This window comes from Lepidochelys kempii, chromosome 6 (assembly GCF_965140285.1).
Source record: "Lepidochelys kempii isolate rLepKem1 chromosome 6, rLepKem1.hap1, whole genome shotgun sequence".
In the NCBI taxonomy this organism is placed as follows: Eukaryota; Metazoa; Chordata; order Testudines; family Cheloniidae; genus Lepidochelys; species Lepidochelys kempii.
Genome location: NC_136385.1, coordinates 106,073,926 through 106,090,275, shown reverse-complemented (window position 1 = coordinate 106,090,275; position 16,350 = coordinate 106,073,926). Strand labels below are relative to the sequence as shown.

At 35.6% G+C, this 16,350-nt stretch overlaps 1 protein-coding gene across 15 annotated transcripts in view; it reads left to right on the top strand.

The window, feature by feature from the left end:
- The window catches only part of DICER1 (dicer 1, ribonuclease III), a 97,058-nt gene extending 86,404 nt beyond the window's left edge, over positions 1 to 10,654 (top strand). For all 15 annotated transcript variants that reach the window (XM_073349547.1, XM_073349541.1, XM_073349548.2 and 12 more), the window contains 5 exons: positions 3,632 to 4,514; positions 6,709 to 6,977; positions 9,740 to 9,902; positions 9,997 to 10,072; positions 10,391 to 10,654. In XM_073349547.1, coding sequence (XP_073205648.1) covers positions 3,632 to 4,514; positions 6,709 to 6,977; positions 9,740 to 9,902; positions 9,997 to 10,072; positions 10,391 to 10,556 — 1,557 coding nt within the window. In that variant the 3' untranslated portion in view covers positions 10,557 to 10,654. The remainder of the gene's footprint in view (positions 1 to 3,631; positions 4,515 to 6,708; positions 6,978 to 9,739; positions 9,903 to 9,996; positions 10,073 to 10,390) is intronic.
- The last annotated feature ends 5,696 nt before the right edge of the window (positions 10,655 to 16,350 follow it).

Below are 16,350 nucleotides of genomic sequence, written 5' to 3'. Positions count from 1 at the left end.
TTTGTGGAAGCTCACCTAATTTGAAGTGTTTCTCCCTTCGTGCGAACTGTGAAATATATGTATAAATGATGTTTTTGACTAACATTTCTGTTCTGCACACTATTGGTGGCTAAACATCATTTTGCTGAAAAATGAGCCCATCTTTGGCAACATGGGCAGCACAACATCAGATTCTGTGAGCTAGCTTTTGTCCTGCTTTACCAGGTGCCCCCTAACTGCTACCTAGTACAACTAGTATTTCTTAGTTGTGTGATTGAGTGGAGGTGATGGCTGATTTGAGAAGTTTCTCAATAGTAACTGACCATTGCCAGATGGCATTTTATCTTTAATGGTTGAAGATTGAGACCAGAGTAGAAAAGGAATAATCAAACAGAACCATTTTTCTTTTCTGAAATTTAAACTCTAAATAGGTGAGGGCTGAAGAATCTGTTTAGCTCCTATCCAGAGTGAACACAAAAAGATCTTGACTACTTTTAGATGTTTTGTTTGTCTCTCATACAGTGCAGTTCTAAACTCATGTTGTGCAGTTCATCTGCTGATCCTAAACCAGGATTACAGCTGACTGTAAACTGATCTTTGGTCCCTAATGTTAGGGCCCAATACTGCCAAGGTGATGGATTTCACTTTTCCGTGAGATTGTGCCCACCAGCAGGCTCAGAATGGCAAATCTCAATTTTAAAACTTCGCAGATTTCATCTTGTAATTGAATTGTAATACTTGTATGTTTCACCCTATGAACTCAAAAAGTTAGGGTAAAAATGGGTACTCTTGCTTTTAAAAAAAAAAAGAGAGAGAGAAAAAATCACTAATTATATGGCATTAATGACTTAATCTGTAAATACTCAGAATGTTATGTTTTGACTCAATACAATACTCTGACTATAGAACCACCAGAGGGCACACAAGAGGACTGTTAAACAGATGTACTGTATGACTAAATCTTTATTGAAAAATCAAACCTGATTATTGTAGTTCTGTATTCTGCCAAAGTTTCATTTCAAAAGGATTTATCATTATACCATTCTAAAAATAAAACGGCATATTTGAGGCTGCAACTGATAAATTACTAAGGGGGCAAAAAATGATTCTTCGTACCCGTTTTACTGCTTATGCCTTTGCCAGTCACAAATTTTATATATATATTTCAGTCCAGTACTCATATTGGACAGTGATCTCACAAGATATGTTTACTGCTGCCAAGTGGTAAAATAGTCATTTCACTGTCAGGGAATAAATTCCATTCTTTTTGGGGAGAGGGTTAACTATAGCTCTGATAACACTTTGAATTACTGTTGTAAAACATTGTAGACAAATGCTGGGATTCTTGGCCTGGCCGAACCATATAAGAAAAATGCAAGTACTTTAGTTGTCTGATTAAATAACTAAATTTGAAAAAGCATAAAAGGAACATTTAAGCATATTTGATCTTTGGTTTGAAATACAAATCGCGACTGGAATAAATTATGTTTATAATTTATTTAAAATAAATTGAAGTTTTTTGAGATGTGTGGGTTTTGAAGTCTGGGGCAGTAGTTTCTGAAAAAGTGCTATCTAGCACAAAACAAAATGATCAGAATTACCTTTTGGCTTCCAAATGACTATATAGTTTAGTGTTAATTATTTTTTTTAAATCACCCAATAAATAATGAAATATTAGGTCTAGTTTGTTCTTTCTCACAGAGTTCACTTATCTGTATCAAAACTCTTTTTTTGCTCAGAGTTCAGGGTTTTTTTTTTTTTTTTTCCTTTTGAGAAAATTTAAAATTGATCTCATTCATAATCATTTAAGTCTATTTTGAAACTGCTGTTTGGGCAGCTCTCATTCTTAACTGGAGTAGTCAAAATTCTGCTTTCAGGCTAGATATGGAGTATGGAGTTTTTACAGTTCATTTTCCTTTCTAATATGGAAATGTGGCCTCCTAATACTTCATTTTCCAAAATGCTACATACTCCCTTCTGATCAGATCATTTGGAGCACTGCATGCTAGGGCCATAGTATCTGCAAGCCATACATCCATACTTAAAAATGAGGGCAAATATAAACGATTCCATTTTATTCAAAGTGGAATGGTCCTTACGCTTGTAGGCCCCAATCCAGGAAAGTGCTTTGGGTCTGATCCTGCTCCCATGAAATGACAAAACTTCTGTTGACTTCAGTGGTGCAGGATCAAGCACGCAAGCAACTGCACTGAGCTTAAGTGCTTTCTTGGGTCAGGGCCTTAACAAGCTTCCAGTGCAATCCTTAGTTAGGTAACATTTTGACATACCTGTTTTTGATGATTTACTCCAAGCCATACAAATTGAATACCTGTTATTTTTCATTAATCATATGTATCACTAATTTTTCCTCCTTTCAATGACAAATGCACAGATTAGAAAAAAAATCGAGCAACAATATACAACAACAACTATATCCACTTCTAATTAAACTAAAATGTAACCCAGGAGATTTTGCTTAACTGAATACCTCTTAAGAGAATTAAGTCTCTTAATGTATCCCCTTTGGAGTAGTTTTTGAGTTACGGTATTGTTTCACTCAATGTGCACATTAATATTTTGTCCAAAAATGCAATATTTAAGAAACATGCTGTCTAAGTTTGTATTTTCCCCATTCTTAGGCCTGATCTTATGAAATATTTGCAACATTACAAAAATGCATGACAAATTGGAAAAATCTTTTTGGCAAAACAGAGTGTGGAAGGTTGTGTGTTAGAACTTACATTGTCTTAATTTTTTTCTGACTTTTTTCAAATACAGCTCATATTGCAGAATCAAAAATTGGCCTGTGCTTTTTTTTTATTTTTTTTTTTTTTTAAGTTAGATCTCTTACCAAGTTACTGAATCCCCAATGCAATCTATCCAGGCCATCACCCACATAAATGTCAAACTTTTGCCAAACTGGCATTAGAGCTCCTGTTTTTTTTGTCTTTTCTGCCAACATATTAAAACCTTTTTTCATGTATGTTGATGTGAATATCTCAAAAGCATAAATACAGGGCATCATACCTATGATTTACCTCAAATAAGGTTTGCAAAAGCCCTATGATAAAATTTATGTTGTGTAGAAATGCTATTTATTATTATCTTCCTTGATTGCGTATAGTAGCATTACTTAGCAGCAAGAGAGAGAGAAACAAATTTTGGTGCATCTAATGTCACTATTTTAAAATTGGTTCCCCCCACGCCCTCTCCCCACTCACTCCTGTTTCTATGAGCATAAGTGGGTTATGGATGGTTTTTATTTTTTTTAAGCCACTTGTGTACTAGACGCAAGTAAAAACAAAAAAAAATCCTCTGCTTTTTTTGTATTCCCATGAAACTTAGATGTTCATTGTAAGAAATTATATTTAATATATATTGTAACAATAAAGGTTGCTTATAGAAAATTTCATTGTACACCAAGGCAATTATTTTGGTCTTAGAATGAGAATATTAAGTGGTATTGCTCTTTGCATCTGATTAAACAAGTTAATTGATATCAATTAACAAAAAACAAATGGTCATACCGTTAAAGCTAGCTGACGGTGGTTATAATTGAAAACGATTTTTTCTTGCTGGCAGAGTTATGAAACTTGTGTAAGAAGTAATTATACCTTTTTTTCCCCGTACCTCATTTTATTTCTTCTTTCAGACAAAAGAAAGCTTGTTAGCTAATGGTAAACTTGATGACGATTATGATGATGAGGAGGATGAAGACCTAATGTGGAGGTTACCCAAGGAAGAAGCTGACCTTGAAGATGATTTTTTGGAATATGATCAGGAACATATCAAATTCATTGATAATATGTTAATGGGATCTGGGGCTTTTGTGAAGAAAATTTCTCTCTCACCCTTTTCAACCACTGATTCCAGCTATGAATGGAAAGCACCCAAAAAATCATCCCTGGGTAACATTCAATTTTCTTCAGATTTTGATGATTTTGACTACAGTTCTTGGGATGCTATGTGCTATCTAGATCCTAGCAAGGCTGTCGAAGAAGATGATTTTGTAGTAGGCTTCTGGAATCCGTCAGAAGAAAACTGTGGTGTTGACACAGGGAAACAGTCAATCTCGTATGACTTGCATACGGAGCAGTGTATTGCCGACAAAAGCATTGCAGATTGTGTGGAAGCCTTGCTGGGTTGCTATCTGACCAGCTGTGGTGAAAGAGCTGCTCAGCTTTTCCTGTGTTCATTAGGGCTGAAGGTGCTCCCAGTAATGAAAAAAACTGAGTGGAACAGCACTTCGTGTTCTAGCAGAGAGAATTTTAACAGTCAACAGAAAAATCTTTCACCAAACTGTGCTTCTGCCTCTGTAGCCAATTCAGAGTGTTCTCTGTGTAAAGAAATGGAGTATGGCTGTTTGAAGATTCCACCAAGGTGTATGTTTGATCACCCAGATGCTGAAAAAACCCTGAATCACCTGATATCTGGTTTTGAAAATTTTGAGAAGAAAATTAACTACAGTTTTAAGAATAAGGCTTATCTTCTTCAGGCATTTACTCATGCCTCCTACCATTACAATACCATTACTGGTAAGTTGCCTGAAAGAAATTACTTCATTTCAGTATTCGATTGATATAAATAAAGGATGTACAGTGCAGGTTATTTTTTGTGCACAGATCTTGACTTTTTTTATATGTCAAAATACAAAATGATAATAATCTCTTAATACAAAAATGAATACCAAAAAGGATCTTCTTTCTGCTGTTTTTAAGGGGTCTTCCAGTTAACTGTGTGTGACCTCTCCCTCCCTAAAATACTACCAGGGCACGTGGGTGACTCTCAATTCCCTAGACCAAGTGCGTGGTATAGGGCACCATAACACAGTTTTTTTTTCTAGACTAGAGATCGGCAGCTTTTGGCATGCAGCCCATCAGGGAAAGCCCTGGCGGGCCAGGCTGGTTTGTTTACCTGCTACATCCGCAGGTTTGGCCGATCGCAGCTCCCACTGGCCGCGGTTCGCCGCTCCAGGCCAATGGGGGCTGCAGGAAGGGCGGCCACGGGCCAAAGGTTGCCAATCCCTGTTCTAGACGGCAGTTTTTTCATATTTTACTTCTGTCCCTTCTCTCATCAGCTGTTATGTGCTCAGTACTAATCCTACACTCATCAGGGTGACTTAGCAAAGAACCTCCAAAACTGCAGTGCCTGTCTAGAATTAGCCACCATGGTTTTCAAAAATAAATGTTTTTTCAAAAAACGGTATTTCAAAACAAATCGGTAGCTATTTCACTGATTTTCATCCCAAGAGCATCACCTTGACTTCACTGGAGCCAAGATTTCCTCTGTAGGCTGAATTAATCTGTTGTTCATTGGAGTGGCCAAGTTTGGAAATGCTCAGGAGTACCTTTAGAGAGCCCAGTCCTGTGGGGTGCATGTATTGAGTGTCCTCAGCTCACGCTGAGGTCAGTGGGGGCTGAGGGGTGTTGTACCTAATGGGATCTAGATCTTAGAAAAGGATCACTTTCAATCTAGTGATGTCTTGAACAAACATCATGGGGCCTCCGAAAGTGGGAGTGATGATTTTCCAGGAGAAAATCCTCTCAAAAAACCCTGAGCTTTTAACACAAATCCTATTGAAATGTTAATATGCTACAATAGAGATCTAACAAGAATATACATAGTATTAAAAATTAACATAGTATTGTAAAGTGCTTTATCTGGAGAAAGAGCTGTTTGTCTACAAACATTGAGCTTCGCAATACTCATATGAGGTAAGTGGTAGGTAGTTATTCCTATTACACAAATGAGAAAATTGAAGCATAATATCTTGACCAAAGTTACACAGTCAGTAGCAGAAACTTGAATGGAATCTAGGAATTTATATTCCCAGTCTCCTACTTTAGTTGACAGGGAAGACTATTTTGGGGAAACTATTAATGTTAGTGTTAAATGTTTTCATGAAAAGTAAAAGTTAAAATGTGTTGGGATCCATATGATATCTACTGAAAACTGCTTCATTCTAGGTTTCAGAGTAGCAGCCGTGTCAGTCTGTATCCGTAAAAAGAAAAGGAGCACTCCTTTTCTTTTTGCTTCATTCTAGTCATTTTTAAGCTTTCTGTTTGTTTGTTTTTTCTTAACCCATCTCTCATGCCTTTCTAGATTTGTGCTGGGTTTTATGTATACATTAACAACAAAAACCCTAATTCAAAATTAAAAACAGCACATCTGCAAGTGAAACACCATTGAACATTTAAACTGAAAAAAGTCTGAAGGAATAAAAAGTTAGCTCAGAAATATTAAATACGAAAGTGCCCCACTTTTTTTTTAGTGTATTGATTTCTTTATTGAATTTTTGAAAGTTTGATTATCATTGTCTATTCAGATGAACACAGTTGTACTATTACTTGGTGTTATTTTTAATCAGTTCTATTTAAGGCATTTGAGCCTTCATTATAAGCCCATATTTTTGCCACCATGCTCTAAGTGAGTATTTGGTTCAGAAGAAGCTTCATTATTACATATAATTTGTGAAGCTTTTTCTTATTTTTGGAATACATTAAAACAGGCAGAACAGCCTTTTAAGATGACACTGAAAACAAAATCCAGTAAAAAGAGATCGATGTTTAAACATGGGTAGATGTTTATCTTTTTTTGAGCATTGTTTAACTTGTGGTATTTACATAGTAATAAGCCACATCTTCTATCCAGAAAGGCCAGACAAGAATGTGTTAGTTAACTAAACTTAATTGTATTGCTGTACATTTTTTTTATTTCCAATGCTTTAAGATTGTTACCAGCGCTTGGAATTCCTGGGAGATGCAATTTTGGACTACCTCATAACCAAGCACCTTTATGAAGACCCACGGCAGCACTCTCCAGGAGTTCTAACTGACCTACGATCCGCTCTAGTCAATAATACCATCTTTGCATCATTAGCTGTAAAGTATGACTACCACAAGTACTTCAAAGCTGTCTCTCCTGAGCTGTTCCATGTTATTGATGACTTTGTACAGTTTCAGATGGAAAAGAATGAAATGCAAGGAATGGATTCTGAGGTTAGTAGTATTTGAAAGTATTTGCATTCAATGTTTGATTTTAGCATGCCATCAGAATTCTTAGCACAATACAGATTTATATAATGTGTTAGTTTTGAATGTATAGCAGCCAAAGAAGCATATGGATGCCAATAATGTAGTAACTTACTTAGCATAACTGCATGCATTCATTAAGCAGTTTTTACTAAATGAAAGTGCTCAGAAAATAACTTCTTAATTGGATTGATACCAGATTTTACCCCAGGATCTCCTATGATATCCAATGTAGGTGATATCACACCTTCATGCTTACACCATAATTTTTCCCCACACCACTTCAACAGTGTTCTTCATCACTGACTGAGAGGCCCTGGCCAGGGAAACACTGTTAGTATCTTTCAAGTGAACTGTTTTAAGAGCAATTTGGTTGAAAATTTGTAAACACAGGCTTTGGACTAGCCAAGAAAACTAAGTACATTACATGTTGATGGACACTTATTTGCTGGGAAAGGAACTAAAACCAAATCATTTCAGATAAGCTACTAAACAACCATATCATGGCAATGGCTTTCTGTCTCTGGTGATCTGGGTCAGATTCAAACCAATTACCTAGAACAGAAAGATGAGACTCTTCTTTCTATTATCAAGCCCCCGAGCCATCCAGTCTTCCTTAACATTTTGGTTTGATCTTTGTCTGATAAGTGTCCTCTATAGTAAGTCTTAAAAAGTGTGATTTAATTGCTTTTAGAGCAAGAACCTACCTTCAAAGAATAGTGTTGATTAAATCTGTGACTAAATACTTGCCATCTATGTCTTCAGTAGTTTGCTCACTCCATTACTCAGTTTAAAGGAGACAAAGGACTTGAATCTATGTAGGTATATATACATTTTTATCACCCTTGCATTTACTACAAACCAAAATCTTTAAATTTTTCATTGCAAGATGGGAAAACAACTGAGGGGACAAGTGTCAAATGATTTAATCACAAAGGATCAGACTCTGCCACTGCTATATTGTATAGTATTCTTTACAGTGGGTTTACCCAGTGTGAGTAAGTGGTGTAAAATCTAGCCTTAAAGTTTTACAACAGTGGTTTTTGCCTTTGTGAAAGTGACCCAATCATTTAATATGGTTGAGGTGGTACCTCAGAAACACCAGCAGGTTATAAAATACCTCAAGTTCTTTAGTTCTTGTTTCTATCTACTACTCTACCTGATCCCTGTGCTAGTCTGGCACTGGGTTACTGTGTCTCTTCCTTTAATTTCATCACAGTTAATGCAAGAACCTTTGCTTCACCAGATCCTGCCAGTTGGACTAGTTTCCACGCATCTCTCCATGTCACCATCTCTTATTTTTTCAAATCTCACTCCTAAAATATCTTTTGTCCCTTGCTTTGTACCTTACTTTTATTATTTATAAGGGGAATAGGACTTCCTAAAGTGTTTTGTGGTACATTTGGTGTGAAATACACTGTGCAAATACAGTTGCATATTTGTTTAACAATAAGTTTGCTGTTTGGAGAGTTTGCACATTCAGTCTAGTTCCCTGTTAGACCTATTTTCGGAATAAATGTTGGGTGGGACTAATATATGGAGTAATACTGTACCTTTTAAGAGTGTGGACCGAGTATTGGCCTTAGAATTTTAAATTCCTGAACCACGACCAAATGAGTAAGAGGCGGCCAGAAGGGGAAGAGAAAAGATAGGAAAATGTTCATTTCCATTTATTTGGGGATGTGATGGTCAAAAACAGTTTTTCTTTTTTCAGTTCAGCTTCCTGTGTTATTTGCACTAAGGCAAAATATGGACAAAACTGCAGATGATTGAAAAAAATATTATTATAAAGGACTATATTAAAATCAAGATGTATACATAACACAATATGCACACCTTTTTACAGTGCAAAAATAACAGCACTGCATAAAAGCAATAGTAAACCATAGAAGAAAACACTGCATATATGTTAAAAGCAGCCTCTCTGGCATCAAGTAGCTAATAGTACAAATAGTGTAAACTCAGTCTGACACTACTGAGTTGTTGTTGTTAATGGCTCATTTCAGTTACACTTATGCTTCACCTGCCTTCCGTAACTAAGAACCTATGGCAAGAGTGTATGTGAGTTACATACCATTTAAACAAAAGGAGGACTTGTGGCACCTTAGAGACTAACCAATTGATTTGAGCATAAGCTTTCGTGAGCTACAGCTCACTGCATCCGATGAAGTGAGCTGTAGCTCACGAAAGCTTATGCTCAGATAAATTGGTTAGTCTCTAAGGTGCCACAAGTCCTCCTTTTCTTTTTGCGAATACAGACTAACACGGCTGTTACTCTGAAACATACCATTTAAACATGGTCTATGCAACCAAAAATTAGACTTAGGCTTTGAAAGCCTGCATCTAGAAGATGTTTAAAATATGAACTCTCTTGGTTATGCATGGTTTACTAGCATTAACTGTCAGAGACAAGTCTGTTTCTTATTGGGGAAAAACAGACCCATGATGAAATTCTGCAGAATTAGTACAATTGGAATTCAAAAAGCATATATGGTATGTGTATGCGGTGGCTTTATTTTATTTTTTACACTCACACGTTCGAAAAAAGTAAATCCAGCTGCTTGGTTTCATTTGGGAATACAGCAATGATTTAGCTGTGGAAAGGTGTCATTGAAAAACTCAAACAAGGCACATAGGACAGGGCATAAGAGAGTACTTCCATATCTGAAGATTTATTCTTTAAATAAAAAATGTTCAGTGTAACAATGGTCTCTTATAATTTCAAACAGCTCAGAAGATCTGAAGAGGATGAAGAGAAGGAAGAAGATATTGAAGTACCAAAGGCCATGGGAGATATATTTGAGTCATTGGCTGGTGCCATTTATATGGATAGTGGGATGTCTTTGGAAATGGTTTGGCATGTGTACTATCCTATGATGAGGCCATTAATAGGTAATGTTAGCTTTCATAGAGAAGAAAGTTTTAGTAATTAATTGTCTTGTAACGGGGGAAAAAATCAAGTTAACTTTTTTTTTTAACACCATAGAAAAGTTTTCTGCAAATGTGCCTCGTTCCCCAGTGCGGGAGCTGCTGGAGATGGAACCAGAGACAGCCAAGTTTAGGTAAGAGTATATTTGCTTGGTAAGCATTGCCGTAAAATATTTTTTAAACCATGCTTCACAGAATATTGAGAAATTTTAATGGATATTGATTGTGTTTAATCTGTCTTATACTGAGCAAGAAAGATTGTCTTTGTACTTACTGATTACTTTTTTAGGACGTTTTCCCTCAGAAAACTGTCTAAGTAAAAGATAAAAATAAAGCCTATTTAATTATATATTTTATACACATTACATATGTTACCCATAGGAAGACCATGTGAAGAGTCTTTTTTCACCTTTGCTTATCTTGGTGGTAATGTGTGTGTTTGTTTTTTGCAGTCCTGCAGAAAGAACTTACGACGGAAAGGTCAGAGTAACTGTGGAAGTTGTAGGGAAAGGAAAGTTTAAAGGTGTTGGCAGAAGCTATAGGATTGCCAAATCTGCAGCTGCAAGAAGAGCACTACGAAGCCTCAAAGCAAACCAACCTCAGGTCCCAAACAGCTGAGACGCCTCTTAAAAAAAAAAAAAAAAAAACATTAAAAAAAAAAATTAAAAATCCCACATTTTTTTTTTTAAAGTTAATGTTGAGAGGAACAAATTGAAGACAGAATTTAACGTTTGTTTGATAACAGAATAGCTAACAAAACATTTAACATGTAAAATTTTGGAACTAATTGTAGGTATAGGTTTTTGCGCAAACACAATCTTGTCTTCTTTCCTCACTTCCGCTTTGTTTAATCACAAGAGTGCTTTAATGATGACATTAAGTTAGTGTTCAAAGAATTGTTGTCAGGTTTTTTTGGTTTATTTTTATTGTCAGTACAGCTTTGCTTAGTGTTAGAAGGACAGGGATCTTATGCCTAATGCAGATGCTTGATTTATACATAGTAATCTTGAAACTCCTCAATCTGTGCACTAGTGCCAGTCATAAAGCAGTTTATAAACTGTAGAGGACGATTTGGTATAAGAGAGAATAGGTGTGCCAGTATTGTTGTCCCTTCACCTACCCCCATCCCCACCTCCCATGTCATCTTTGCATCAAGATGGCATTCTCAGTCATTATTGCACTTATTTGTTAGGGACAGGTTTTTCTTTGAAATGGCTGGCATACTGGCAGAAATAAATTTCAACTTCCTGATGCCACATAGTCTTGCATAAAAAGGTTCTTGCCTTAAAAGTAAATAAACCCTCATTAATAATCTTTAATTTCTGATCTTTTTGGAACAAACTTGTTTTACATTCCCTTCATTTTTATTATGCATTTTATGATGATACAACTCTATTTACAGTACAACACATTAGTGTAGCTGTGACTTAACTTATTAGGATTATAATAGAAATTGTATTCATATATGTGTAATGAGGTTATTTTTAACAATTCAGAGGAGGTGGTTCGTCTACAGATTTTTTTTTTTTTTTAAATACTACAAATAAAAAATGGTCTTTGGCTAAAATTCCAATTTTACACAAACCTGCAAACTAGATAGTTCCAAGACTTGGAAACAAATAGTAATGAAGAATTGCACAGTTCAGGCTGTTGCGCTAACAAAATAACCTTAGACATATCACACCTAAAATATGCTGCAGATTTTATAATCAGTTGGTTACTTATTTAACAAATGGAGCACCTTTACACTTAGAAATATTTCCACATAAATTTCTTACTGTGCTTTTCACAGAGTTGCATGCATATTTCACTTACCAAAGCTGTGCTGTTAAATGCCATGAAAGCTGATGTTTGAGATAAACTGCCGTACTTTTGATAAATCTGTGATTTAGGTCCTTAATTTGGAGAAACTAGTTCATTGTAGTTTGTTTATTGGAAAAAAATCATACATTTTTAGGCTTTGCCTAAATCATACATGTTTCTTTAATTAGATTTTTGTAGGCACTCTTCACTTAAATACCTCAGTTCTGTTCTGTTCTTTTCTTTTTTGCATGCATTGTTTTTTTGTTTTGTTTTTGTTTTGGTGCTATGTTTATATATTATGCTTGAAATTTTAATTTTTTGCACTGTAACTATAATACCTCTTAATTTACTTTTTTTTTAAAAGCTGTGGGTCAGTCTTGCACTCCCACCAATATCAGCAGAGATTTGCTGCAATTTTGCCCTGTTAATTATGCTTGAAGTTTGAGAAAGCTGAGCAAGGCGTTTTAATGATTTCCAGCACATTGGTCTGAACTTGGTGCTGTTTTATGTGTTAAAATTACAAATAAATACTGTATTTCCTGCTTTGAAAACCCCACTCCCTTCCATACACTTTCACTAAACAAACAACAACAAAAAACCATACCCTGTCAGCTCTAGCTTTCTAGAAAATAGAAAACAAAAGTCTTAGTGCAGGGGATGGACATTAAGCTTCTCTGAAATACAGAATTTTGTAATTAGATTTTCTATCTAAAGTTTTTTTAATATTAATTATAATAATTCTTACAAAAATCTGGAAACAAATTCCTGGTATTGATAGTATAATAATACAAGTGCTATGTTTTTAAAACAAAATAACATTACTATTTTTGTTCTTCAATCATTATGAGAGCAAAAGAGTATCATGGGACGTTTAAAACCTGCAAGTCTTAAAATATATTTAAATTAAACTTGTTTTATACAAAAGAAAAAAAAAAAACTTTGTATGAGTAAATTGGTATGAACCGCCACACAATTAAAAATTTATTGATAACCATTTCTTTCAGCCAGGAGTCAGGATTTTACAGCACACCAACGGAAAGTGCATTATCACTAATGTGAAAATTCCATGGCACCTGGCCCAAGGGTCAATTTTTAAGATAAGTCATAACATCCCTAAGGCTTAAAAAGAATAAAAGTTAATTATATTACAATGAATAGTATAAAGTAAAAATGGTGGGGTCATCTGCGAACACTTTAAGAAATAGGTTTCTTTCTTGGACATCTGAAGGTCATCGTTTCTTACAGTTTTGAGGTAAATCTGTTAGCAGTAAAAAAATGATATGGAAAAATCAAACTTTTGCTACCAAGTGTTTGATGTAAAGAAAACAAACAAACCGAATGTGGTATTATGCTCTGTATTTCAGCAGTGGTCAATGATCCCCTTGTTACTAGATAAAGCCTATGAATTGGAAATAAGAAATGTGTAAAAAGAAAAGGAGTACTTGTGGCACCTTAGAGACTAACCAATTTATTTGAGCATAAGCTTTCGTGAGCTACAGCTCACTTCATCGGATGTTGTAGCTCACGAAAGCTCATGCTCAAATAAATTGGTTAGTCTCTAAGGTGCCACAAGTCCTCCTTTTCTTTTTGCGAATACAGACTAACACGGCTGCTACTCTGAAAGAAATGTGCAGTGGCTGACTATAGTTTCTGCTGCTGCTGTTTTTTAAATGCCGTAACTCTTTTCCAGTGTGACCTCACTGAAATGTTTCATATCCTTTGGGATAGAAAAATCATCTTAGTTTCCATGCTGTACAACTATGTGTTTCACTCTTCAGTTGATATGATTCTGATATTGGATAGTGTATGCTATTAATGACCTAAATCTGATAATTTGAAGGTTGGGATAGAAATCACTTGGCAATGGTGTAAGCACAAGTGTAAGTGGACTGTTGCAACCCATCTTCAAAAGCAACCACACAGACTCCTAAGAAATAGTGTGGGGGTTAGTTGGCATGAACCTTGGTTTTGTTCTTCTTAGTTCTATTATACTGTACTTTAAACAGTCCTCCTAACTATGCTGCGTTTTTATTTTTATTGCTTTTTTTTTGCGCTGTTCTATTCATGTAGCACAAATAAGCATTGCACTTGGTACCATGCTTTACCTCATTTCAAGGGAAAAAATATGCTTAACAGAGGAAAAATGTGGTTTGGCCTTGCTGCTGTTTTGATTTACTGAATTTGAAAAAGATAATTATAATGCCTGCAATGTGTCATTTACTTGTACAACTTATATAGGTCATTTTTAATGTCTGTGGCATTTTTACTGGGTATGAAAATACAACAAAGACATGTTATGAAAATCTTGATTGTATTTTAAAGCTATTGTTTTTTATTACATCATTTTTACTGTTATGTGAAGTAATTAAAATTAGAATGACCTCTGACACTCCAGTATTTATCTCTGAACAAACCAACATGCAGTGTGTATAGTGTAGTTTTTACAAGAAGAGAGCCCATAGCAATTTGGTCAACTAAATCTCCCCTTTTTCTGGATATGGAGGGATCTGTAGTGACTTCTGAAGTGTTTGTTCAGCTTAATGCTGGTAACATTGATATCAAAAGGCCTACTATTTTTCAGTCTCATTACATGAAGCTGTGCTGTGACCACAGAGTACCGAATTTAACAAGAATTCAAGCCAATCTGAGTACCAGTTCAGAGTATAATGCAAAGTCTAGTAGACACATGGACAGATCCTTAATTGGCGTAAATTGGCATGGCACCATTGAGGTTTAGAGTAATTTCAGTTTACATCAGCTGAGGATATGCCATTAATTGTTGTTTTCTGAGTTTTCTGAGTAACAGCCGTGTTAGTCTGTATTCGCAAAAAGAAAAGGAGTACTTGTGGCACCTTAGAGACGAACCAATTTATTTGAGCATAAGCTTTCGTGAGCTACAGCTCACTTCATCGCTCACGAAAGCTTATGCTCAAATAAATTGGTTTGTCTCTAAGGTGCCACAAGTACTCCTTTTCTTTTTGCGAATACAGACTAACACGGCTGTTACTCTGAAACCAGTGGATCTATTGTGAGTCCAATGAGAAGGATTTTGACCTGTGGTACTTGATTATTGGCACATTTGTATTTTTCAACCACTTAAATTTTCAAGAAGTTAAAATGGATTGATCTTTATTTTACACATTAAGTTTAAGAACATAAAACTATAATTTACAACCCTGAAATATAATCTAAATATCAACTGTAGCTCCATTAGAATTATGTTGGCAAATATTAGTAGAGGTCATTGTTGTATACTCCACTAGCAGTTAAAATTAACTTCTTTCAAAAGTAACTTTATAAATATATATACACTTTACCCAATAAATCCTTTAGATCTCTTCCCCCTTCTAATTTGATAGCAACCACAGACTACTTAAATTGCTTTGTAGATGTACTCAAAATGCACTGCAGCCGCAAGTTAGGTAGAAAAACAACAAATGTTTGTGAACAAGAACTGGGAATTGCAGGTGTTTTTATTGTATATAGTTTGACATAAAAGATGGTTAAAATCAAGTAGAATGAATAACAAATAAAATTTGATGAACAATAAAATATTTACCATCACATGCTGCAGCTGTCTTTAAGGGACATAAAATGTAATTCATTCATACTGTAATCATGCTGCAGAAATTTGCAGCCTGCACCTTATGGATCACAATTACCTTTAATAGTTTTTTGTAACAATTGTAGCTGAGTATATCTCCAATAAAGTTATGGTCTGTTCACTTTGTGTTGTCTTTCTTTAGTTTAATTAGACTGTTAGAGATTTTCAAGAAATATTAATCTTTTATTGCTCACAATTCTTACTTTTCAGTTTGACTCTAAATAACAGTCTTTAAATATAAAACGTATTTAAACAAGACTAGGAAATAATGTTTGTGTACAGTTCCGCTCATCCCGTTCCACTGATGGACAGTCAGAAAAAAATTCTCAAGGTTTCTTCAGAATTATTTTAAAACCCCCCATATACACCTCTTAACCCAGGTGAGAAATAATGGCCCTGAAGCCACAACTGGATCTGTGTAGGTGTGCCCTTACACTTGCACAACGTCCCCTTGCAGTCAGTGGAACGTGTATGAATCAAGGTCTGTCTGCACAGATGGGATTGCACAACTTGGGCCCATATTTTTAAGAAACAAATGTGATAACCTATGCAAATAAAAATACATTGAGGGTAAAACAATTTCTCCCCCTGTCCCCATTTATGGTGTTTTTCTTTTGGCATCTCACTCATCTGGGATACAGAAAACAGACTAGTCCAGCTTGTGCACTAGTCCCATGCTGCAAAGTTTAAGGAGGCAAGATAGACCTGTCAGTCACCAATCAAGGATTTGCTCTCCCTTCTAGAAAACTCCCCAGTTTGATCCGCTTCTTGGCGTCAGCAACAGGCAATTTACAGCCCTCATCCTCCTCCCTAAACTAGAAAGCATAAAGAAACTCCTACTCAAATGCCAGTGTGGCACCACCATTTTTTCCCCTTCCTCCTGTGAGAAAACCTAACTGCCTGTGATCTGTTCTGTGGCTTGCACCACAGTATGCAGCAGCCTCTCCTCTACTCCAACTCAAGTTCAGCATAGTGGATGCATCAGCTAAGAGGTTCTCGCTGTGC